This window comes from Aspergillus chevalieri, chromosome 1 (assembly GCF_016861735.1).
Source record: "Aspergillus chevalieri M1 DNA, chromosome 1, nearly complete sequence".
Taxonomy (NCBI): Eukaryota; Fungi; Ascomycota; class Eurotiomycetes; order Eurotiales; family Aspergillaceae; genus Aspergillus; species Aspergillus chevalieri.
The window spans coordinates 5,556,508-5,581,830 of record NC_057362.1 but is presented as its reverse complement, the minus strand read 5'-3'; the positions used below and the strand labels follow the sequence as shown (position 1 = coordinate 5,581,830).

General features: G+C 50.5%; 7 protein-coding genes across 7 annotated transcripts; 4 read left to right on the top strand and 3 right to left on the bottom strand.

Annotated features, from left to right (window-relative positions):
* Positions 1–463: 463 nt before the first annotated feature.
* ACHE_11944A (uncharacterized protein) lies at positions 464–952 on the top strand (the record flags this gene model as incomplete). Its single annotated transcript, XM_043276569.1, has 1 exon — positions 464–952. One exon carries the CDS (start codon positions 464–466, stop codon positions 950–952), a length of 489 nt encoding a protein of 162 aa, XP_043133064.1.
* A 94-nt stretch (positions 953–1,046) lies between these two features.
* On the top strand, positions 1,047–1,373 carry ACHE_11943A (uncharacterized protein; the record flags this gene model as incomplete). The annotated part of the gene is made up of 1 exon (XM_043276568.1): positions 1,047–1,373. One exon carries the CDS (start codon positions 1,047–1,049, stop codon positions 1,371–1,373), a length of 327 nt encoding a protein of 108 aa, XP_043133063.1.
* A 206-nt stretch (positions 1,374–1,579) lies between these two features.
* Positions 1,580–6,661, bottom strand: ACHE_11942S (uncharacterized protein; the record flags this gene model as incomplete). The annotated part of the gene is made up of 3 exons (XM_043276567.1): positions 1,580–5,227; positions 5,283–5,918; positions 5,969–6,661. The coding sequence occupies 3 exons, from the start codon at positions 6,659–6,661 to the stop codon at positions 1,580–1,582; spliced, it is 4,977 nt and encodes a 1,658-aa protein (XP_043133062.1).
* Positions 6,662–9,568: 2,907 nt separating this feature from the next.
* On the top strand, positions 9,569–10,612 carry ACHE_11940A (C2HC-type zinc finger protein; the record flags this gene model as incomplete). Its single annotated transcript, XM_043276565.1, has 1 exon — positions 9,569–10,612. The coding sequence occupies one exon, from the start codon at positions 9,569–9,571 to the stop codon at positions 10,610–10,612; it is 1,044 nt and encodes a 347-aa protein (XP_043133060.1).
* On the bottom strand, positions 9,644–10,471 carry ACHE_11941S (uncharacterized protein; the record flags this gene model as incomplete). Its single annotated transcript, XM_043276566.1, has 1 exon — positions 9,644–10,471. The coding sequence occupies one exon, from the start codon at positions 10,469–10,471 to the stop codon at positions 9,644–9,646; it is 828 nt and encodes a 275-aa protein (XP_043133061.1).
* Positions 10,613–16,597: 5,985 nt separating the features above from the next.
* Positions 16,598–17,084, top strand: ACHE_11939A (uncharacterized protein; the record flags this gene model as incomplete). The annotated part of the gene is made up of 2 exons (XM_043276563.1): positions 16,598–16,949; positions 17,002–17,084. The coding sequence occupies 2 exons, from the start codon at positions 16,598–16,600 to the stop codon at positions 17,082–17,084; spliced, it is 435 nt and encodes a 144-aa protein (XP_043133059.1).
* Positions 17,085–24,051: 6,967 nt separating this feature from the next.
* Positions 24,052–24,630, bottom strand: ACHE_11938S (uncharacterized protein; the record flags this gene model as incomplete). The annotated part of the gene is made up of 1 exon (XM_043276562.1): positions 24,052–24,630. The coding sequence occupies one exon, from the start codon at positions 24,628–24,630 to the stop codon at positions 24,052–24,054; it is 579 nt and encodes a 192-aa protein (XP_043133058.1).
* Between the last annotated feature and the right edge of the window lie 693 nt (positions 24,631–25,323).

Sequence of the window (25,323 nt, the reverse complement as noted above, 5' to 3'; positions counted from 1 at the left end):
TATACATCACTGTATACGTCTTGACATACAACTCTATATACATCTCTATACATCGCTATGGTCCTGGCCAATCCTCCATCTCTCTGCCTCCTGACTCCAACCCCAACTCAACCTCCTGACTCACCCGCCGCAGCCAACAAAACTCCTCAAACAACTGGCTATGGCCCGCCCGGCTGCGCTGCCCCAGCCACCCAATCACCGCCCCAATGTCCGCGCCGTCGACCTGCAATCCCACCAGTCGCCGCTGCCATGCCCCCCGAATGCCCACCCCCATGGCCCATGCAGCATCATCGCCACCATGGGGATCAAAACCCCCGGTACTGACACCGGCCGCCCGGCTCCCACCCGGCGCATATCGTCTGCGGCATCCCACAGGAAAAACACCCGCTGAATCGGCTGTACTGGATCCGCCGGCGAACCTGCAGCATCCACTGCTTGGCCGCCTGGCTGCGTGCATGCCGGCATGAATATAAATCGTGCTGGTCATCCGCCTGGGCCATGGCGCAGATATAACATCGATCCCGCCACTGCTGAGCCTCCTGCTCCCCAAACTCCTCATCCAGCCATGCCTGGGACTGTTGCCGGCGGAATTGAATGTCGGCCGCGGCCCACTGGTGCTGGCGTTGGCGGTGGCTCGGGCACTGGCGCTGGTGCTGGCGGTGGCTCGGGCTCGGGTGCTGGTGCTGGCGTTGGTTCGGGCTCTGGCTCTGGCTCGGGCTATGGCTTGGGCTTAAGCTATCGCTGTGGCGCCGGTGCTGACTTGGGCTTGGGCTCTGGCTTGGGCTCTGGCTCGGGCTCGGGCTATGGCTCGGGCTATGGCTCGGGCTATGGCTCGGGCTTGGGCTGTGGCTCGGGCTATGGCTATGGCTCCAGCGTGGGCTATGGCTCCGGCTTCGGCTTGGGCTGCATGAGCCCGCTGCTCTGCTGGAATCATACTCCATTCCGCGCCTGAGCCCCCGACCATTGGAACGCCTCGTGGCACTGCGCGCCCGCCAGTCTTGGTCATCTGCCAGCCCTAACACTGGCCGAACCGCCTGCCCTGGGCCATGGTGCAATCCCACACGCCCGGCCTCATCACCACCCACGTGCCCTACATGCCACTGCACATTACACCCATCACATGCCTGCTCGTCCCCGTCATCCCCGCAATGCTGCCGCCGGTATCCATTCACCGTCCCATCCAGATAATCGTCCAGTACCACCCGCCGGCACCCCCGACCTGCCACCACCCCCATGTATTGCTGCACCAGCTCCACCTCCGGTGTGCCCAGCTGCCGCTCATCCTCCGCCCACCCCGCCGGCTGGATAATGATCGCCTGGCTGGCCTGCCCATCCCGCCCGGCTCGCCCACTTTCCTGTGCGTAATCCAATAACGTCCGGGGTGTCCCAAGATGAATGATCACTCGGATATTCGGAATATCAACCCCCATGCCCAATGCACTGGTCGCGCAAAGCACTGTGGAATCCCCTCCCATGAACCGCCCCAAAATCCCACCCCGGTCCACCTGCCCACTGAAATACGCCTCACATCCCAATACCGCCGCCATCGCCTGCACCTGGTGGACCCGGTTGGCATATATCACCATCTTCCCCCCCGGGCCCGGGCCCACTGGAGCTGCGCCTGCAGGAACTGAATAATCTGGGCATCCTGCTCCCATCCATATCCATGTGGTGCAGTGTGTGGAATCGGTGGCCGCCACACCCCATATGCCACATTGCCGCGGCTCGTGCGGGCCCGATATATATCGATCTGATCCGGTGGGTGGTGAATGCGCTGGCTGAACTCCGGTTCCATCTGGGGGGGCAATGTGGCCGTTAAAAACACCATCTGTGTACGGGCCCGAACGAGCTTCCCAAGCTGTGCCATGGCGGACCGGAAGTTCTTCTGCTGGTTCATAATGACGTGGCATTCATCAATCACCACCCGGTCCAGCCGCTGCATCACCACCAACCGGTTGATGAATGAATGGAAATCGGGGGTGACAGCCGATTCCGGTGTGACCAGCACAATGGCTGCTTCATCACATGGCTGCTGCCGGTCCCATGCCATACATGGGATGCCTAGCCGCCGGCACCGCTGCTGCATATCCTGCCGCAGCGAGATCAATGGCACCACCACAATGGTGGTGCCCCCGGGGACGGCCCACGCGGGCAACATGAATAACATGCTTTTCCCACCGCCGGTGGGCATGACTGCCACCACGGGGCTCTTGCCCTGCTGGATCGCCGCCATGGCGGGTGCCTGGATGCCCTGGAACTGCATGCCGGCCTGACCGGTCATCTGCTGCAGCGCAGCGGCCATGTCCATGGTCTGCAGCTGGTGGCGCCGCTCCATGTGGTGCTCCTCAGCCTCCACCTGCCATGGGGCCCGCTTGCGTTTCCCGAGCACGGGGCGAGCCCTAACCCGTTCCTGACCGGGATGGTGAATTGGACAGCTACCTTCATCCACCAAGTGAGCCCTAACCCGTTCCTGACCGGGATGGTGAATTGGACGGTTGCCTTCATCCACCAAGCGAGCCCTAACCCCTTCCTGACTGGGATCACTCACCAAGCGAGCCCTAACCCGTTCCTGACCGGGATCATTCACCAAGCGAGCCCTAACCCGTTCCTGACCGGGATCATCCACCAAGCAAGCCCTAACCTGTTCCTGACCGGGACGGCGGCTTGGACAGCTGCCTTCATCCACCAAGCCAGCCCGAAGCCCACCGGCATCAATGTCGGCATGGACATCTCCTGGAACCCCCGTGCCGCAGCCGAACCCCAGAAACTGGTGCCAATCCACACTGGACTGCCGGAACATCGCCCGCCGGTGGCTTGTTGTGCCCGCCTGCTCCATCAGCTGCCGCCCATATACCATCCCCGCCACGTGCGATGAATGGCCCGCCTGTAAATCCGTCATATGCGCCATCCACTGGTCCGCATCCATGCCGTCCTCACAGTCAGCATCCAATGCCGCCGCCTGCTCCGTTTCATCCTGGCGGTCACTGGTGAATGTGCTGGATGCCCGCAGGAACCGCCGGCTGATGCCAATGGCAATGTCCCGGTACGCCGGAATATTCAATGCCTGGCCGAGCCGGGCCTGGGTCTCCCGCTTCAACACCTCCCGGAATCGCTCGGGGGTCCATGGCCGCTGCATGCCCGGGTCGGGGCCCCATAAATATGGGCTGGGGGGCTGCCATGCCGGTGTGCCGTTCGACGTGCCAATCAATGTGCCATTCAGTGTGCCGTTCGCCGTGCCATTCAGTGTGCCAATCGTTGTGCCATTCGACATGGCATTTGATGTGCCGGCCTGTGTGCCAATCGGTGTGCCAATCGGTGTGCCGTTCGGTGTGCCGTTCAATGTGCTGTTTGATGTGCCATTCACCGTGCTGGCTCGTGTGCCATTCGCCGTGCCGGCTTGTGTGCCAATCAGTGTGCCATTCAGTATGCCGTTCACCGTGCCATTCAGTGTGCCATTGACCGTGCCGGCTCGTGTGCCATTCCATGTGCCATTCAATGTGCTGTTTGATGTGCCATTCACCGTGCTGGCTCGTGTGCCATTCGCCGTGCCATTTGGTGTGCCGTTCGATGTGCTGTTTGATGTGCCGTTCAGTCTACCATTCAACATGCCATTCACCGTACCATTTGGTGTGCCATTCCATGTGCCGTTCAATGTGCTGTTCGATGTGCCATTCACTGTGCCAGCTCGTGTGCCATTCGATGTGCCATTCGATGTGCCATTCGATGTGCCATTCGATGTGCCGTTCAATGTGCCAATCGGTGTGCCATTCACTGTGCCAGCTCGTGTGCCAATCAGTATGCTGTTTGTTGTGCCGTTCAACATGCTGTTCGATGTGCCGTTCAATGTGCTGTTCGATGTGCCATTCAGTGTGCCGTTTGATATGCCATTCGCTGTGCCGTTTGATGTGCCGTTCGATGTGCCGTTCGACATGCCATTCACTGTACCATTCACCGTGCCATTCACCGTGCCGGCTTGTGTGCCATTCAATGTGCCGTTCGATGTGCCATTCGACATACCATTCGATGTGCCATTCGACATACCATTCAATGTGCCGTTCGATGTGCCATTTGACATACCATTCGATGTGCCATTCACCGTGCCATGCGCAGTGCCGGCCTGCCACGCTGTCAACTGGTCAATGAATGGCATCGCCAGCCACATGTACCACACCACCAACTCCCCGACCGCCCGTGGCACATACCGGTGGATCAGCTTGCTGTCGTTGCTCGCATGGAAGCCCTTGTGGTATGCAGTCACCAGTGTCACCATCCCATCCTCAATGAACACATTGCGGAATTGGTTGTTCGGCGTGTTGACATACTGCACACTGAGCAGCTCGGGGGCCCGTGCCGGCTGCCCCGCCGTCATATGGATGGCCACGGCCAGTTTCTCCTTGAACCGGGCCACCCGGGCCAGATACTGTGCCACCAATGGGCCGTGGATCGCCCCCCGGCGCATGAATTGCTGCTGCACGGGGCGCTCTGTGCGCAGCCGCTGGATCATCCACCACCGGCCATCCACGGGCCACCGGGTCCGGCGATCATGCAAAAAGTTCCAGCCCGGGTGCCCCTGGGTGGGATCATCATACAAGCCCTGCCACGGGATGGCGGGCAGCGGCATGGTGCTTGGGGTGTGGGCGCTGCTGGAACCATCGGCAATACATAATAGTTCACACAGCAGCTCCCGTGTGGCCCCAACCAGCCTGTGGATGAACCCACGGAATTCACCCATCGTGAAATGCAGATCCTTGTACAACAGCTCATCGGCTCCCATCCACGCCACATGGCCCGGCGCCGTGCTATTGTAATGGATCTTCAACCCATATGTGCGCCAGTCGAGCAATGTCTGCATGGGCCCATGGGTGCCACGGATCATGAAGCGGCTGACCATCTGCTGCACATGGTCATGAAATGACGGGCGATCGTGCACCGTGGTGGGGGTGGAGCGTGTGGGACTGGCACTATCACAGCCCTCATCGATATCGGCCAGTTGGGCATCTGCACTGGCCAACGGCCATGCTATTGGGCTAGCCGGTGTGCCATTTGGAGTGCCATTCGGAGTGCCATTCGGAGTGCCATTCACCATGCCATTCACTGTGCCATTCGCCGTGCTAGCCTGTGCCTGCCACATCTGAATAATGTCCCCCACATGGGGATCCAACCACAGTGCCTTCTGCACCACCATGAACCGCGCAAGCTTGATCATCCGCGATAAAATGGGGGGTAACTGTCGGGATCACGCCACCCAGTCTCCCCCAGCCGAGCACCGCCATGGCACACACAAGGGGGCTTTCATATTCATGGGCACGGTGGCGCTGGTTGAGCAGCTCAATGCAAAACTCCAAGCAGGCACGCTCCATTGGGCTCATCATCCATGCCGGCTCGGTGCTGCCTGCATTGCCAGTCTCCTCTGCTTCTTCCACATGCTCGGGGCTCACCCCATGCCCGGCTGTGGGCTGATCTCCGGGGCTCACCCCACGCCCCTCTGTGGCCCGATAACTGCCGGGGTTCCCACCCTGCTCTAGGATCCGACCGGCCCCGGGGAACATATGGACCGCCCGAGCCCGGGCTCGATGGGGCGCCTGTTGGGGCCTCGCCATGGTGGGCATGGCAAGCTGCCACAACATCTGCCACTTCCGCTGCTGCCGCGCGGTCATCCCATACACGGGCAGCGGACCACACCACTCCGGCATGCCCTGTCCGGCCTGGGTGGCCTGTGTGCGTGCAATGAAGCCCAACACTTGCTGCCACGCCTGCACATGCTTCTGGACACTGGTTTCATCCATGTACGCCTGGAGCGGCCGGTATGGGGTCTGTCCGGCCTCGGTCCGGGCCGCCTCCATACAAATGCCGGTTCCACACCGCTGCACGGTCTGCTGGCTCCGCCGGGCCAACTGGCCCATGGCATTCCAAATGGCCTGGATGGCCTGTTCAATGGGATCCGGGGGCTCCTCGGGGGCGCTTCCACCAGCCGGAGCAGGTCCTGGGGGTGCACACCTTCCAGGTATCGTGCCCACCCGGTCCGGCGGAGCCACGGGTTAGCATCGGTGATCCGATCGGCCTGGATGACGGCCTGTTGTTCCTGGGCCGTTCGAGCCTGATCCCATGCGGTGATGATGGCATCGACGGCCCGTTGGGCCTGGTCCGCGGGGGGCAGTGGTGGTGGTGGGTGGCCCTCTGGGAAGCGGATATGGATGTAATGGGACCCCGGGCCCGATGGGAAGATCTGCTGCCATGCTACGGTGGTGAATGAACGCCGGAGCTCAGCGGCCCCTTGTGTGCGCTCTCTCTGGCCAACCCGGCCACGGCGGGTCTGTTGGGACCATTGATGGACCTGGCGCCAGTGCTTTCGCATGGTGTCCATGCTGGATGCCACATAATGGCACGGGGGGTCCTGTCGTTGGCATAACAAGCCACTGGGCTCACACGGTAAAATGGGCAGTGGGTTGTCGACTACTGGTGGGATCTGGATGGCCGCACTGTCCTGTTCAATATCCTCCCACTGTTGGACTGCCTGAGCCAACTGGTGGGCGGATTGATGCTTGAACTGATGTTTCCGCTTCAGATGTCGCTCGACCTCTGCCGGTCGTACGCCATGCTTGCATTGGCGACAGATAATCACTTGCAAGCTTGGGATCTTCTGGAACAGTTCATTCTCCATGGCTGCTCAATCCAATGAATGGGTGTAGTGAAAAATGCTGTGAATTCGATGAATTGAATGAGTGAATGACCCCCAAATTCACCGGGTCGATCATGGCGGTGGAATGGCGACGGTCGGGCCACACCCCAACAAATCCGCGCACCAAAACCGGGCATGTTCGCACCCACACACACAGAGATATATATATATATATATCGGGGAAAGGAAGAAAAGGGAAGAAGAGAAGGAGGGCGACAGACAAACAGATCGACGGACTGGAACAGGGCACGGGGACGTGACGAACGGGGCGGGTGGGGCCGGAGACGGGAACGGCGACGGACCAATGAGGATTAGAGAAAACCGATTGGGCCCTGGATCGGTTTGCTACTAGGGTATAGGCCACTGGATGCCATAAGCCATCTGTTACAGACACCAACACATCAATCTCACGTGAGAATGCGGGGAGACAAGGCAGAATCATTGGACAAGAAAGGAAGAAAGAAATGCAGGAAAAGCAGGGATCAAGCTGATATCCGATGGACATGTCACGTGATCATCTACTCCAGATATACCCCCAAGGGAGTAGCCGAAAGAGTATATATCAAGACACGGCATGATTGGATCGACCCAAAATATACTCCTGGAGGAGTAGACGCAGGAGTATACCGGGAAAGATATATAAGGACGCTCATTCATGTACTTAGCTTAGTTCTTCGCGATCAATTCAAGTCTTACAGCATTGGTTACCTTCTAGTTTCTGACTCGTCCGCACTTAACCAACAACCCAGTATATATACTCGGTTGGCCTTGTTTCTCTATTCGTTACCTTTACTGTTTCTACTTGTTGAATATCTTACGGAGCCTGGAGGGGGCGACATACCCATCAACGCATACGACATACCGAACCGGACCCGGAGGGGCATTGAGCATACGATTACTTGAGAGACACTTAGGGTAAGTGTCCAGTCTCGAAATACAACTAACTAGAACCCTAGGTACGATACGAGAGAAGCCAGGTTGTGACACCATCCTCAGGACTCAGTTGTGAGAGGATGGCTGCCACAACATTGTCTGAGGCATCTGTCTCCAACTGAGTTGGCAGCTCTGGGCGATAGTGTATTAGGACTGGTGCAGTTGCTAAGCTTTGTTTCAGTTTCTGGAAAGCTTCCTCACATCCTGGTGTCCAAAGGAATGGGACTTCCTTCTTTGTCAGTTGATTCAATGGCTTGGCGATCCGACTGTATCCATAAATGAATCAACGGTAGAAATTGCAAAAGCCTAAGAAAGACTGCACTCCCCTTATGGTGTTTGGTTGGTTCCATCTGAGCACAGCAGCTACCTTATCAGGGTCCACCTCTAGTCCTTCTGTAGTGATGATAAAACCAAGATACTTGGTCCTAGTGACATGGAAGTCACACTTGTGGAGGCTAGCTTGAAGACCTGCAGCTCTCAAATGGGTAAGGACTGTTTTCACATGTAGTTCATGCTCTGCTTCATTGGCACTGTAGATGAGGAGGTCATCCACAAATGCAGTGACATACTCATCCAGCATATCAATGAAGATGTCATTCACCAATCGCTGGAATGTTGCTGGTCCATTTGTCAGTCCAAAGGGCATCACCTTGTATTTATATGAGCCATAACGGGTCTGAAATGTGGTGTATTCCTCAGAGTCAGGGTGCATGCGGATACAGTGAAATCCTTGTCTGATGTCCAACTTGGTGAACACCTTGGCATGTGAGATCCATTCTAGGACTTCATCAATTAAGGGTAGAGGATATCAGTCCTTGTGAGTTATTGAATTCAACTTCCTGTAGTCAACACAGAATCGAAGGCCTCCACCAGGCTTCTTCGCCATCAGGATAGGTGAAGCATAAGGAGACTGACTGGGCACAATGAAGCCTTTATTCAAATTGTCAATGATGTATTCTCAAGCTGCCTCCAGTTCCTCAGTAGACATCTTGTACAATGGGCTGTATCCCACAGCCTTTGAGGGATCTTCATCCAGCTCCAGTTGGTGATCAACATCTCGTGGTGGTGGTAGTGTGTCAGATGCTGTCTTGCTGAAAACGTCAGCAAACTCTCTGTATTGTTCTGGCAGTTTCTGACGGATGGTTCCCAACTCCCCTTCCTGCTCAGGATTTCTTCCTTCATCCACTATCTTGTCAATCTCTGCCAGTGTGGTCACAAAGATCTCTGAGTCACCCTTGCAGAGATGCCGTTCAAAACCCACTCCACCAATCATAGCAATGTCAATTGTTGTGGGGGCTTCTTTTCCTCTCTGACATCCCTTCTGTGCTTGCTTCCTTTCTTCTTGTTGCACTACCAGATTCTCTGGAGGTCTTATGGAGAATGTAGGTTCCATCATCTGTTGTTCCATTTGTCTCAATGATCGTTCATTGTCCCGACTAAAGGCTTGAAGGTTGCACCTTTTGATGTCTTCCTGTTCTAGTAGCTTGTCCCTTCAGTCTGCATCTCTTTGGTGATTGATGCTCACTCAGTCCTTTCAATACAGTATGGTCTTTGGCAGTGTCCATACCAGTTGATTCGCCACCTCTGTCACAGGCTGCGCCTGTAGAATAAATGATATGTTATCCGGAGGAATGATGGGAGTGGTTATCTGACTACGTACCCCGCAAAAGGTACTTTTGTATATAAAAGACTGTCCGATCGGACATCTGTTCTTCTCTTCTTCAACGGAATCTCTTGTATGATAGCTAGTCATTAGCACTGTGGGCTTAGCCCTTAACATTAGATTCCGTTCATTCCTTTTCTATCAAAAGGCTTAATGGTGCGAAAGTGGATTGACTGAAGATGGTATAATCACGTACAACGACGATATTCACGCACGACGACGATAACCACGACGATAACTGCAACAACAGGAGCTACCGCCTTACTATACACGATAGTAGTTGGCCAAATCTCATGCCCACATACGAGGTCCCTACCACCAGTGACCACGAAGAATCCGCATCGAGCGCTGAACCAGAAATTGTACACTCACCGGGGACCCCAAGCACTATGAGCCAAGGGAATGATAGCGATAACACGCACCAGCGTCCCCGACAGATCCTGCCTGATCCTGAGGTGTTTAGGGGAGATATTGCTTCCTATCAGAACTTCAAACATCTCCTGAAAGCGAAACTTCACGTTGACAGGAAAGCTCTGGGTGGTCCCTATGAATGCCTCTGGTATGCTTATGGACGATTGTCTGGCAATGCGGCTAGCCATATTCTCCCATGGATGATTGCCAACGCCGATTCTCCCACTGCGGTAAACGACGATACAGTGACCAGACTCTTCGAACATCTTGATTTCAACTACATGGACAAGGAACTCCAGAGGAAAGCAATGTACAACCTCAGCACATTGAAACAAGGCAGCAAAACCATCAATGAACTGCTCGCAACCTTTGACCGTTATTTGATGGAAGCCGGCCAACAGAATCAGCCTGACAATATGAAGATCTTTTGGTTGGAAAATACCCTCAATGACGATATATTCAATCGGCTTGTTAACGCTCCTACCTGCAATACATTTAGCGAATACTGTGTTCAACTCCAGGGTATCTATGACAGGCACCAGAAATACCAACAGCGCTCTGCAGAACACCGACGCACCCCTAATCAACGAGCAGCCACACCTATGTTTCCTCCTCTGGCAGCCCCTTCCACGGCTACTCCCACGCAGGCTGACCCCATGGAGTGGGAGCCCACCATTTCCCGTGCACGAAACCCCCAACGCAAACGGGCACGATGGGTTAGTGGTAAAGAGATTGAGCGCCGGAAACAGGAAGGATGCTGTTTCCGATGCGGCTCTGCTGGCCATCAGATTAGCCAGTGTCCCTTTCTTCCTGCACAACGTCCTGCAGCTAGAGTTGCTGAATTCACTGCAGAAGATGTTACAGATGCTGTCCTGGAAGATACTCAAGCCACACCAGTCCCTGATGTACCTTCGGGAAAAGCCTAACTCCTGCGCAAAGTCGCCCGCAGGAGTCACAGCTAGATCGGTTACAAAAATATTGGCATATCTTTAACCAGAATGTTCATTTCAACGGCCCTCCACTGCTAGTCAGTTCCCTAATCAATGGAAAGAGCAATTGTAGAGCACTAGCAGATTCCGGTTGTACAACATATGGTATCATATCTGAACGCTATGCCTTCCGTCACCGACTACAGCGCATACCTATTACCCCTCGGAGCATGCGAGGATTTGATGGCCCTCGAGACGGCCTAATCACAGAAGTCGCCTGTTTTTCTATGGACGTCGGCGGAAACAGACAACAAGAAATGTATGCATATATTGTTCCCCACATTGATGGTGAAGACCTCATTCTTGGCCTGCCCTGGCTTTACCACCAAGGAGTGTCTATCATTGCAAATAGCCCCCTTGGAGTACCTGCCTTACGCCTGGTTAATGGGGATTACGTCCCTTCATTGCAACATGAGCCAAACATGGAGATCCATCAGGTCAGCGCCCAATCATTCAGGGTCTGGATGGATCGCAGCAAGAAAAGCCATAGTGTACAGATATTTACTGCCAGCATACGGGATATTGAGAAGGCCCTAGAGGTTAAGCACTACTCCAATCCTAAAGAAAAGTTACCCAAGCAGTATCATGCCTGGTTGGAAGTGTTTGAACGGAAGAAGGCAGACACCTTGCCCCCACACCGTGGGTCACAAGTGGATCATAAAATCGAGTTAGTAGGGAAGGATGAGAAGGGAAACACCCCTGAGCCCCCTGGGGTCCACTATACAACATGTCCCGGGGAGAACTCCTTGTACTGCGGAAAACACTTCGGGAACTCTTGGACAAACAGTTCATACGTGTTAGTGATTCCCCTGCAGCTGCACCAGTCCTATTCGTCAAGAAACCTGGGGGTGGCTTGCGATTTTGCTGTGACTATCGTGCCCTTAATGCAATCTCCAAGAAGGACCGCTATCCACTGCCTCTGATTAACGAGACTTTGGAGCGTATTGGAAAGGCTAGATGGTTTACTAAGCTGGACGTTATTGCCGCCTTTCATAAGATCCGCATTGCAAAAGGATATGAATGGTTAACTGCATTCCGCACACGTTTTGGCCTCTTTGAATGGCTAGTCACACCTTTCGGCCTCGCTAATGCACCGAGCACCTTTCAACGCTATGTGAACTGGACTCTGCAGGAATTCCTTGATGAATTTGTGTCTGCATACCTAGATGACATCCTAGTTTTCTCCTCTGGATCCCTTCAGGACCACCGTGAAAAAGTCTCCAAAGTCCTGCAGCGGCTCAAAGATGCTGGTCTTCAGCTTGATATTGACAAGTGCGAGTTTGAAGTACAAACTACCAAGTACCTAGGCTTTATCATTGAGGCCGGCAAAGGAATTCGCATGGACCCTGCCAAATTATCAGCTATCAAGGATTGGGCAGCCCCAACCAGTGTACGGGGGGTGCGTTCTTTCCTTGGGTTCGCCAATTTCTATCGACGGTTCATACGGAACTTTGCAGATATCACAGCACCACTCACAGCACTCACCAAGAAGGAAGCAAAATTCATATGGAATTCGGACGCTGACAAGGCTTTCAACCAGCTCAAAGAAATGTTTACCACTGCACCTATCTTAATGCAATTTGATCCAGACCGTGCTACAGTGGTAGAGGCTGACTCCTCTGGTTGGGCGACCGGTGGTGTATTGTCCCAATATGACGACAATGGGGTACTGCGCCCATGTGCCTTCTTCTCAAAAAAGAATTCACCCCCAGAATGCAACTATGAGATTCATGACAAGGAGTTGCTAGCAATCATCAATTGTTTGAAGGAATGGGAATCAGAGCTCATCAGCACACCCAAGTTCATCATTATCACTGATCATAAGAATCTCCGCTATTTTATGAAGCTGCGACGCCTCAATGAGCGACAAATGCGCTGGGCAGATATATTGAGCCGCTATGACTTCTACCTCCAGTACCGACCTGGGAAACTTGCCCTTACTCCTGATGCCCTATCTCGCCGAGACCAAGACATGCCCAATGACCCAGGTGATGAACGACTACAGATGCGGGAGAAGCGCCTCTTGGACCCTAATGCATTTGTGGAAACCAGTGAATGCACCATATGCTGCTTGTCAGCTGCACAGGCTGACAGGCCCATTCACATCCTACCAACCCATACTAGTGACGGAACTACAGAAAATGGAAGCACCACTTCAGATCTCGAGCAGCAATGGAGCCATGCAGAAGCTGAGGATGCTGCTATGCCCACACTTCGTGACGCCATCCGTGCAGGGCTGCCTCGTTTCCCTCCTGAATTGGGAATCCGGGTCTCAATTGGCGAATGTGAACTAGACTCTGATGATCGAATCCTTTTCCGCAAACGGCGATGGGTCCCCAATAATGAACCATTACGAACAAGGTTGATGCAAGAAGCTCATGATTCTCCACTGACTGGCCACCCGGGTAGCAATGCACTATATAGTTTACTCGCTCGACAACTCTTTTGGCCCAATATGAGCGCAGACGTGAAGCGCTTTGTCAAGAATTGTGACCAATGTGGAGCTACCAACATCTGGCGAGATCGACGACAAGGACTGCTGAAACCCTTACCTATCCCAGATCGCAAATGGCGTGAACTCTCCATGGATTTTATAGAGGGACTGCCAGAGTCAAATGGTTACACTACTATCCTGGTGATAGTAGACCGCCTCACCAAAGGGACTATCCTAATCCCTTGTGCAAGGACAGGGAGTGACTACATTGTACCAAAGTTCCTACAACATGTTGTGGCATACCATGGCCTCCCAGCTGCTATCACATCTGATCGCGGCTCACAGTTTGTGGGCGAACTCTGGGAACGCATGTGTAGCCTCCTCAAGATCAGTCGACGCCTCTCTACTGCCTACCATCCCCAAACCGATGGGCAGACAGAGCGCATGAATGCAGTTATTGAGAGCTACCTCCGTAACTTCTGCAACTTCGCACAGGACAACTGGTCAGAAATCCTACCTATGGCACAGCTTGCAATTGCCAATCAGACTGCAGCATCTACTGGATTCAGCCCCTTCTTTCTTGACCATGGGTTCCATCTAGAGACACTCCAGCTAACTGAACCTGTTACTGATGAGCCCCAGCAATCACCTAGTAGCTCCGCGGGTGCCCGAATAGCTGAAAAGCTCAAAAATGCATTGGAGGTCGCCCAAAGTGAATTAGCTGCAGCCCAGGAACGACAAGAACAATATGCCAACCGCTACCGGAACCTCGCACCACATTACAAGCCTGGTGATAAAGTTTGGCTCAACCTACAGAACATCCGAACGAGCCGTCCCAGTAAAAAGCTTGATGTACGCCAGGCCAAATATACCGTCCTAGCACAGATTAGCCCGTACGCCTACCGATTGAACACACCAGAGGGTATCCATCCTGTCTTCCATGTTGATCTGCTTCGGCCAGCAGCAAATGACCCCTTCCCCAGTCAACGCAATGATGATTACCAGCCCCCGGCTGTGCTTGTTGATGGTGAGGAAGAGTACCAAGTGGAACGTATACTGGACTACCGACAGATCCGCCGTGGACGAGGATTTCAGCGACAATACCTGGTGAAATGGACTGGTTACCTGCATCCTGAATGGACCGCTGCGCACAACATGGAGAATACTGCTGCACTAGATGAATGGGAACAACGCCACCGAATTCAGAGCTCCACGGGAGAGGGGGACGATTTATAGAAAGGGGGGTGTTGTCACAGGCTGCGCCTGTAGAATAAATGATATGTTATCCGGAGGAATGATGGGAGTGGTTATCTGACTACGTACCCCGCAAAAGGTACTTTTGTATATAAAAGACTGTCCGATCGGACATCTGTTCTTCTCTTCTTCAACGGAATCTCTTGTATGATAGCTAGTCATTAGCACTGTGGGCTTAGCCCTTAACAACCTCTTTCCAGGGAGGTAACTCTTCAGGCCACAACAATCGATTGTTTGTACAGTCTGGTAGGACTTGGCTTTCTGCTAACCACTTTCTTCCAATAATGATGTCATGCCTCCCCAGGTCAGCAATCAACATGGGAGTGTTGGACATTTTTCTTCCATCAATTCTCAAATCAAGCACTATGGCATGTGTAATTGGCTCTCCCATTCAACCATCATATCCCCTAACTGGGCAGTCCTGTCCTAGTGGGATAGTGCCTACTCCAAAAAATTGAGCCAGTTTAATTGCTAATGGTGTGCATATGAACACATATCCATTTGCTCCAGTGTCAATCAAAGCATTGGTTGCAATTGATACTCCATTTCCAGCTACTTGAACACCTAAAGTGAAGCTATCTTGTTCCCTTCCAAGTAACTGTTGCAAATCAATACTGTAAAGACTGACTGTGTGTCTGCCTAAGCAGGAGACTTTGCCTAGGCATCCCCATTTCCCGAGTTGTTGTTCAATGACTCAGGAACCGCTTCAATTTTACGAAGTTGGGTGGTGTTACTGTTCTTCTTTCGACGGGGACAATCCCAGAACACATGGCCTATTTCCTTGCAATGGAAGCATTTGCCTTGGCTCATCAGCTCCTGTCATGTGTTGTCGTCAAGTTTGGCACTGCCTGAACTGTTGGAAGCCTTCAAGTGATTTGTGTTGGAGTTGTTGCGGGAATTCTGACTCAGGTTGCAGCGTTTGGCTTCTTGAGCATTGACATTCAAGGACTGGACTACTGTACCCACATAGGCTGTGAATTCATCAAAGGTCTTGTCATCACCAATGTAGGGAAGAGACAACTCCTTGACCTTATCAGTGAGCTGTCTGTTCAGTTCAATCTTGTATCGATCATCAGGGATCCCAGCCTCACTTGCTAGCAACAGGAACTTGGCCAAGAATTCAGGAAACTTGTCACCAGGGCGCATGTACATGGTCTGTAACTCTGTGTCGGCTTCCATGCGGCGATGGGGGTTTTGAAAAGCAGTGGTGAGTGTTTTGAACATCTGTTCAACGCTGGTGTATGGATCAGTAGCATCTTCATGCAATCTGACGCTCAGTTGCTGTCGTGCTAGACCTCCAGTGTGGGAGACAAGGTAGACTCTCTTCATCTGGTCATTTTCAAAATGATCTGCATTGGCCACAAACTTCCCCTTCATCTCAATCATCCAGTCCTCAAACTTAGGCTCCTTGCCATCAGTGAGAAGGGGAGGATCAGGCACTTTCTCAGATTTGTATGAGGGCTTAGTGCTCTCCACAGTGGAACCATGGGAATGCAGCTGCACCTCTGCATAGGCTGTCTTATACTCATCCCGTTCCGCCATCAATTCATCAATCTGGTTCTCTTTGTCTTTCAATTGATCCTTGTGTTCCTGAAGCTCATTTTGAAGGTTCTGAACGAGCTCATCATCCATCTGCTCCCGGTATTCGTTCTCGAGGTCGATCATACGGTTGAATGTATCAGCAACATAGTCAAATAGCTCATTGGGGTGGTCACGGCACTGTGCCAGAAATTCTTCGTGGGTGATAATCTTTCGACCCTGCTCTTTCATGTCCAGAGTCAGGCGTCTACTCTGGGTTCGTTCAGTAGCATCTCGAGCCATCTTGGCTGGTTTCGTTCGTTCGTTCGTTCGTTCGTTCGTTCGTTCGTTGGGTTGGGTTTCCTCTATCGCAAGCGTACGGATCTCTCTAACAGAGTCCTAGCTGTATGCGTTAGGAAGGAGATTTGAAAAAGGAATAAGGATGATGCTAGTATTATGTGACGGTTCCGTTCAATATGAAGTTTATTGGTGAACTATCTGGCGAAATACTAGCATGGGGAAAGAAGAAAAGAACACTGTGCCTGCCAGCGTCGAACTATTTAATGTGCGAGGGGCTCTGGCCCTAAAACAGAACAAAGAAATCAACACAAAGGAATCAAACATGTCATGTGACTTAGCGAGTGCTCATGCTCCGTGACAATATTGAATCTTCAATCTGAATGCTACAGCGAAAGAAAATTGGATGGAAGCAAAAGATGCTTGCAGCACTGAATTCATCTATGGATAAACTGCGTGAATACTACGCCCTAACATGCAACAAGGAGCTTGGTGAGCTTTATGCAATTGGGACTATTCTTTCACCTCAGAATAAGCTCCAATATTTCCAAACAAAGGATTGGAAGGATCAGAAAATCGACTATGCAGCCCTCTATCGTGAGAGTCTTAATGATTGGATCAAACCCTACCGGCTCTCTGAGACTCAACAACCTCCATTGCAAATTCAGAAATCAACCCATTCCAATATGCTTTCCTTACTACTTTCTGAAAACCAAACAGAGATGCCAGCACCTACCGTCCAAGGTGAAATTGATCGGTACTGTGATAGTGGTAGGTCTTGAATCGAATCCTATTTATCTGATCTTGATCTAATTTTCTTTAGCAACACTACCTAATGGAACCTGCCCTCGGCAGTTCTGGAAGCATCATGAGGCTGAGTACCCAACTCTAGCAGCTCTTGCCTGAGATATCTTTTCAGTCCCAGCAAGTGGTGCAGGTGTTGAACGATTATTCAATTCTACTCATGATATTTGCCACTACCGGCGAGGATCTTTAAAAGCAACAACAATCAAAGATCTGATATTATTCATGTGTGCTACAAAGTTTGATATTGAAGAGAAGGAGCTGGCATTTATACGAGATTATGCAAAAACAGATGGGATTGCTGCACTACAGGAGGAAGCTAAAGTTCAACAGTCTAGTATTGATTCTGCTGATCTTATTAGTGATGATGAGGAAGATGAGATAGATGATGAGAGTCAGCCCACAGTGCTGCTTGGAGAGGATAGCACTGCTTCAAAGAGACAGAGTAGTGTTCTATCTGAAGATTCTGCAAGTGAAGATGAATCACTTCTCCCGCAGGTGCTTGCAAGGCCTCGTAGGTGTTACAGATCTCACTGCATCAGCCTCACGTGACAATGCGGGGAGTCAAGGCAGAATCATTGGGCAAAAAGACCATGCAGAAAGAACAAGGATTATGATGAGGAAGATATACACCCAAGCATCACGTGACCACGGTAGAAAGGACGACGGAGGAATTCTACCAATATACCAATATGGTAGATAGGACAAAGAGGGAATGCTACCAATCTATCAGGGAATGGATATTACAGGACAGAAGGAGGTAGCATGGTAGGAACGGAGAATCTACCATTGGACTAGGAAAGGTATATAAGGACATTCATTCATGTACCTAGCTTAGTTCTTCGCGATCAATTCAAGTCTTACAGCATTGGTTACCTTCTAGTTTCTGACTCGTCCGCACTTAACCAACAACCCAGTATACGTACTCGGTTGGCCTTGTTTCTCTACTCGTTACCTTTACCGTTCCTACTTGTTGATTATCTTACGGAGCCTGGAGGGGGCGATATACCCATCAACGACTATTGAACTACGGAGCCTGGAGGGGGCGACATACCCATCAACGCATACGACATACCGAATCGGACCCGAAGGGGCATTGAGCATACGACTACTTGGGAACACTTAAGGTAAGTGTTCAGTCTCGAAATACAACTAACTAGAACCCTAGGTACGACACGAGAGAAGCCAGGTTGTGACACATTGATCGCCAGTCAGTACGAGTCAGGTTTCGAGACTATATTGACTTAAAACACGAACTGCAACCATGTCTAACAACAGTAACAGCAACACTACTCCTAGATCCTCTCGTGGATCTGAGGGACGAACTCCGACTTATGAAGAACTCTTTGGAATGGTTAGCCAGCTGCAGGAAAGCATCACTACTTTGGAAGAACGACAGTCAGCCAAAGCTATCAAAGTTCGACCACCGGAACCCTTTGATGGTACTCGATACAAGTTGCGACCCTTCATCACTCAATTGGACTTGTATGTCCGCATGAACCGGAGCAAGCTCATATTTGAATCCGACAAAGTCCTACTTGCAGCAACTTACTTGACTGGACCAGCATTTGATTGGTTTGAACCTACCTTGCGTGACTTCCAGGAGAAAGATGAACAATACCATAACGACAATACCACCGAGGTTTTCAGCAGCTTCACTGAATTCAAGAAACGACTCCAGGGAACATTCGGAGATATTGACGCCACACGGAACGCTGAACGAAAGCTATGGCGACTCAAACAGACAGGATCAGTAGCCAAGTTGGTATCTGATTTCCAGCAGATCATCACCCATCTGAATTGGGACGAGACGATGTACATTGCGAAATTCGAGGAAATGTTGAAACCAGAGATTCAGGAGAAACTGGTTTGGATGGAACGACCGACTTCATTGAACGAACTCTTTGAACGAGCCGTCAAGATTGACAACACCCTGTATGACCTTAGAGTCAGACAGAAGGAGTCACGATATGGGAACACCTTTAGAGGAAACCCACGAACGAGCCACTATCGATCGAACGATAAACGACCAGCTCAACCACGAAGCCAAGGGTATGAAGATCCCTATGGACCACGACCGATGGAGCTGGATGCCACACAGCATAGGCCCTTCGTATCCGACAAGGAAAGAGAACGAAGAAGGAAAGAGAAACTTTGCTTCACATGTGGAAAGCCGGGCCACATGACGAAGGCATGCAGGCAACGACAGAACGTTAGGCCTCAGCAACAACGAGACGATAACAAGCAACTGCACGCTACCCAGGAGAGAGGAGCGTATGACACCACAGGAATTGTGAACCCTGAACTCAGAGCAACGAATGATTCTGGATGGCACACGCAAGAGGCTTCGGATGAGCATGGAGGACCATGGAGACCCAGAACTATGATTGTACCCAACCTGAGCCCATTGAGGAGGTTGATGGAAGAACAGACGACCCTCACGACAGAGGAAATTGATGAGATCATGAGTTCAAGCGAAGAAGAATATTGGCCCAATGAACGGACGGTGGGATCCGACAGCGGAAGCGACAAAGCCCATATAAGGACGGATGGGTCCGAAAAAGCCATCAATGAGCCAGTTCATGAGAAATCACTCGGCGAACTGCCCAACCAAGATTGGCCAGTTAATGATTTCCTTGACGAAGAGTACGGTGCTCAGTGGAATGGCCACGATCCCAACGTGGAGGAACTCCATGAGATACCGGAGACACCTCAGAACGCAACTCCCGAAAATGATGAACAAGAAGAACAGAGTCTGGCAGAAGATAATGAGGGATACACGAAGTCCAGTGTGTATAGCCCTATTTTGAAGCAACAGCTATGGTCCAAACGGTATACGGAACAACGAAAAGCCGACGAAGAAACGAATACCGACGTTGCCGCGTACTTCATTGATGATGTTGTTATCTCACTTCAGGAGAACCCCAAGAGGCTCTCTAAAGGATTGAAGGAACTATTCAATGAATTGATTACATACTGCCCACATCAGAACTTGAAATGTTGGGAACGAACGAACGAAACTTGGGAAGAACACCTACAGCAATGCGACCAGCACCCATACACATGCCACCACTGTGGACAGAACAACGGAGAACTATGGGGATACCTACGGGACATCACGACCAAACGACTACGAGGCCCCATCCACAGCTCATGCAAGTATGATTGGTGTGATTGCGTGCACTATCGAGAGCACCCAAAGCACAACCAATTACCTTGGATTGTGTGTTATAGTCACGCCTGTGGAGAACATTACGATCGAAAGAAAATGGCGCATTATTTCCCAGAACGACCTAGGAAATACAATGACAGTTGTCCTTGTTGGGATTGGAACTGTGCATGCAGGGGATATCTATTGCACCCAGAGCATTCAAGTATGCACTGGACTGCATGTTATGAAGATGACTGCATAGTTCACTTCGAACCCAAGGATTACTACCCAAGTCCACGACGTCTACGGCAACCAAGATGGCAAGCAAGCCTATCAGCGACACAGCGAGGATACCACTTGAAGTTTACGACACCAGTTCTCAATCAACTAGCCAGAGTGATGGTTGACTCAGGAGCTACTGGAAATTACATGGATCCTAGATTCCAGCGACAATTGGGGATCTTAGGAATTGAGAAGGCGCAGCCAGAGCCTATCTCAGGACTGAATGGTGAGAATTTGGGAAGCCACCTGACGGTCGAATCGGGATTTGTCCCTATGGCTGTAGCGGATCATGAAGAAAGGATCAATTTCGACGTGACACCGCTGGGACAATACGATATAGTGTTGGGGATTCCATGGCTCAGGAATCACAACCCGGAAATCAACTGGAAAACTGGACAAATGAACTTTGCAAATTGCGATTGCCCAAGAACAATGAAAGGACCGAGTCAACGGGAGGCCGGGACCTCACCACGATCTACAGGCAGGAGACCTGGTAGATACGTGAAGCAACCGAGAGGTGGGTTGAGAATGAATAACAGAGAAACGAATGACACAGCGACGAATATTGTTTTAGCAGCCACCAGGGCCTCAGAACGACATTGGCTGATGAATTTACCCGGATGGGCACCGGACACGACCCAGAAGTATTGCGAATATTTGATGGATGAGGATATATCCAAGAGATCAGCGCCGATTGAGGAATATCGCTCAGAAAGAGTTGATAGCAACCAAGAAGCATCAGACTCAGAGCTAGGCTCATGGGAATGGATTGACCATAAGGAGCTAGCAGCAACGACTCAGGAACCACAGATTCCACAGGAGTATATTGAGTTTCAGCACTTGTTCAAGCAGCCTGAACGACCTGAACTACCAGACCATGGACCACACGATCATCGCATACCCCTTATGGAAGGGAAGACACCGACATGCAAGAAGATTTACCCGATGTCAGAACGAGAATCAAGAATACTACGGGAATATATTGAAGAACAATTGGCGAAAGGATTCATCAGACCATCAACATCACCAGCAGGGCACGGAGTCCTATTTGTACCGAAAAAGGATGGAAGCCTACGACTATGTGCAGATTATCGACCACTCAACGCCATCACCATCAAGGATCGACATCCATTACCACGAGTTGATGAAATGCAAGACCGAATCAGAGGAGCAAAATGGTTTACAAAATTCGACATTGTAGACGCCTACAATCGACTACGGATCGCCAGAGGAGAAGAATGGAAAACGACCATCAGAACGAAATATGGACATTATGAATATTTGGTCATGCCATTTGGGCTTACCAACGCACCAGCATCATTTCAACGATTCATTTATGATGTACTTGGAGTATATCTTGACATCTTCGTGATAGTCTACCTTGACGACATCTTGGTCTTCTCCAGCACCTTTGAAGAACATGTGCAGCATGTCAAGAAAGTACTGCAAAAACTTGAGGAAGCGAAGCTACGATTGAAGTTGAAGAAGTGCGAATTCCATGTTCAGGAGACTGAGTTCTTAGGACACTGGATCACTACAGAGGGAATCCAGATGGATAAGAACAAAGTTCAAGCAATCTTGGATTGGCCAGAACTGAAGAACACCAAGGAAGTTCAGCAGTTTACAGGACTTGTGAACTACTACCGACGATTCTTGAAGGACTACTCACAATTCATGACGCCACTGTTCAAATTGTTGAAAAAGGGACAAGAATTTCAATGGGGACCAGAACAACAACAAGCGTTTCAACAAGCCAAGGAAAGAATTGTATCTGCACCAGCACTTGTGCAGTTCGACCCAGAGAAGGAAACCACGATTGAAACAGATGCATCAGACTACGCCATTGGTATGAGAATGACTCAACCAGGACCAGATGGAAAACCACGAGCTGTTGCATTCCACTCACGAAAACTAGTTCAAGCGGAATTGAACTATGACATCCATGATAAAGAATTGCTAGCTATAGTGGTAGCATTCAAGACTTGGAGAGTTTATTTGGAAGGAGCACAACACACTGTACTTGTGAAGACAGATCACAAGAACCTGACCTTCTTCACAACAACCAAAGAGTTGACCCGAAGACAGGCCAGATGGGCTGAAGTACTATCGCAATATGACTTCAAAATCATCCACTGCAAAGGAAATGAGAATGGACAAGCAGACGCACTCAGTCGACGACCAGACTATGAGATCAAGGACAGAACGATCAACCCAGCGATATTGAAAACCAACGAAGATGGAACCATCAGCTACAACCACCAGGTGTTAGCAGCAACGATGCATATCTCAAACGAACCTTTGGAAAAGAAAATCATTGAAGAAACACAAAAAGACAAAATGATCCAGGATATGATTGAAAACTCAGCAGAAAATGACAAATTGACCACAGATAACAATGGATTAGTGTACTTGCACAATCTCATCTATGTGCCAAAAAGCATGAGAAATGAGATCATCAGCATGCACCATGACACTCCACTCCACGGACATTTGGGAACAGAGAAAACAGCTGAACAAATTATGAGAAACTACTACTTCCCAAACACGCGAAAAGTTGTTCAAGAATATGTGAAGAACTGTGAAACTTGCATTCGAGATAAGGCAGCAAGACATCAACCCTACGGAAAAATGCAATCCCCGGATGCTCCAACACATCCATGGGAATGGGTTACCATCGACTTCATCACACAGTTACCGACATCACAAGGATATGACTCGATTACAGTCATCACAGACCGAATGACCAAATATATCCATTTGGTACCAGCCAAAGGAACCATGACCGCAGCAGATATGGCACAAATATTCCTGAAGCATGTTATTACCAACCACGGAATGCCTCAAAAGATCACATCAGACAGAGACAAGCTGTTCACTTCAAAATTCTGGACAACACTCACAAACTTGATGGGTATAGAACACCGCCTCACCACAGCCTACCACCCACAAGCAAATGGTCAAACTGAACGAACCAACCAAACGATTGAGCAATACCTACGGCATTACATCAATTATGAACAAGATGATTGGGTTAAATTCCTACCCATGGCACAGTTTGCATACAACAATGCAGAGCACTCAACGCTCAAAGTAACGCCATTTTACGCCAATTATGGATACCACCCAGTGCTATATGAGAAACCACGACCACAAGAGTCCACATCAGAAGCAGCAAATGAGACAGTCCAAAAGCTGAAGAACTTACACCACCAACTGTCAAGAGACATTGACTTCATGAACCTACGAGCGGCTATATATTACGACAAGCACCATGGAGAGGGACCTACCTTGAAGAGGGGGAGAAAGTATTCCTGCTCCGCAGAAATATCAAAACGAAACGACCAAGTCAAAAGCTCGATCACCAGAAGATTGGACCTTTCACCATTGAAGGAAAAACAGGACCAGTGAATTACCGCTTGAAACTACCGAAATCAATGAAGCGCATACATCCAGTATTTCACATCTCGCTATTGGAACCAGCACCGAAAAACGCCATGCCAACAGAAAATATCGAAATCGAAAGCGATGATGATGAATATGAAGTTGAACGAATTCTGGATTACCGACAAGTCAATGGACGACCATGTTACCTGATCAAATGGAAAGGGTACGATACCTCTGAGAACACATGGGAACCTATTGCGAACTTGACTGGTTGCCACCAGTTGGTGAAGGAATACCACCAGCGACAGCAGAGTCGAAGTTCTCCCAAAAGGAAGGAGAATTCATCATCTGAGACAGACTAGGATCATCTGTCACCGCAGCAAGCTGAGCATCCAGAGAAGCGGTCTCAGCAACAGGCCAGGAAACTTGAGAATCCAACTCCTCAAGAAGAGCCACGTCATTCTCTAACATAGCCTTATTTCGAGCCTCAAGAAACCGTTTATGTTTCCGCAACCGGGCCAATTTGGCAGACGTCTCGGAAAGACGCGCCAGTGCCTCATCATTTGAACGCTCCGCATCTTCGAGGTCGGCGGCTAATCTCATTCGATCACGCTCCAAATTTTGCCATTTTCGTTCATTATGAAAATCACGTTCACACTTGACGCCAGAACGCACACAATTATTGCATTTTCGATTTGACGAGATTCGTTTACATTCACAAGACATATTGGAAGCACTCATTTCGGAACAACGGAGACAAGGAGGAGAAAAGAAACCTTCCTTATCTATTTTATCAGCCAGACGATCACGACGAGGGTTTGATTTGGGCATGATAAACGAAGCATGAGGAAAAGAAAAACAGAAAAACAAAACACTCACCGACGGGAATGCCGCAGTTCTTATGGCTCTCGAGGACGAAAGCCTGAAAGAGGGGGAGGTAATGTTACAGATCTCACTGCATCAGCCTCACGTGACAATGCGGGGAGTCAAGGCAGAATCATTGGGCAAAAGACCATGCAGAAAGAACAAGGATTATGATGAGGAAGATATACACCCAAGCATCACGTGACCACGGTAGAAAGGACGACGGAGGAATTCTACCAATATACCAATATGGTAGATAGGACAAAGAGGGAATGCTACCAATCTATCAGGGAATGGATATTACAGGACAGAAGGAGGTAGCATGGTAGGAACGGAGAATCTACCATTGGACTAGGAAAGGTATATAAGGACATTCATTCATGTACCTAGCTTAGTTCTTCGCGATCAATTCAAGTCTTACAGCATTGGTTACCTTCTAGTTTCTGACTCGTCCGCACTTAACCAACAACCCAGTATACGTACTCGGTTGGCCTTGTTTCTCTACTCGTTACCTTTACCGTTCCTACTTGTTGATTATCTTACGGAGCCTGGAGGGGGCGATATACCCATCAACGACTATTGAACTACGGAGCCTGGAGGGGGCGACATACCCATCAACGCATACGACATACCGAATCGGACCCGAAGGGGCATTGAGCA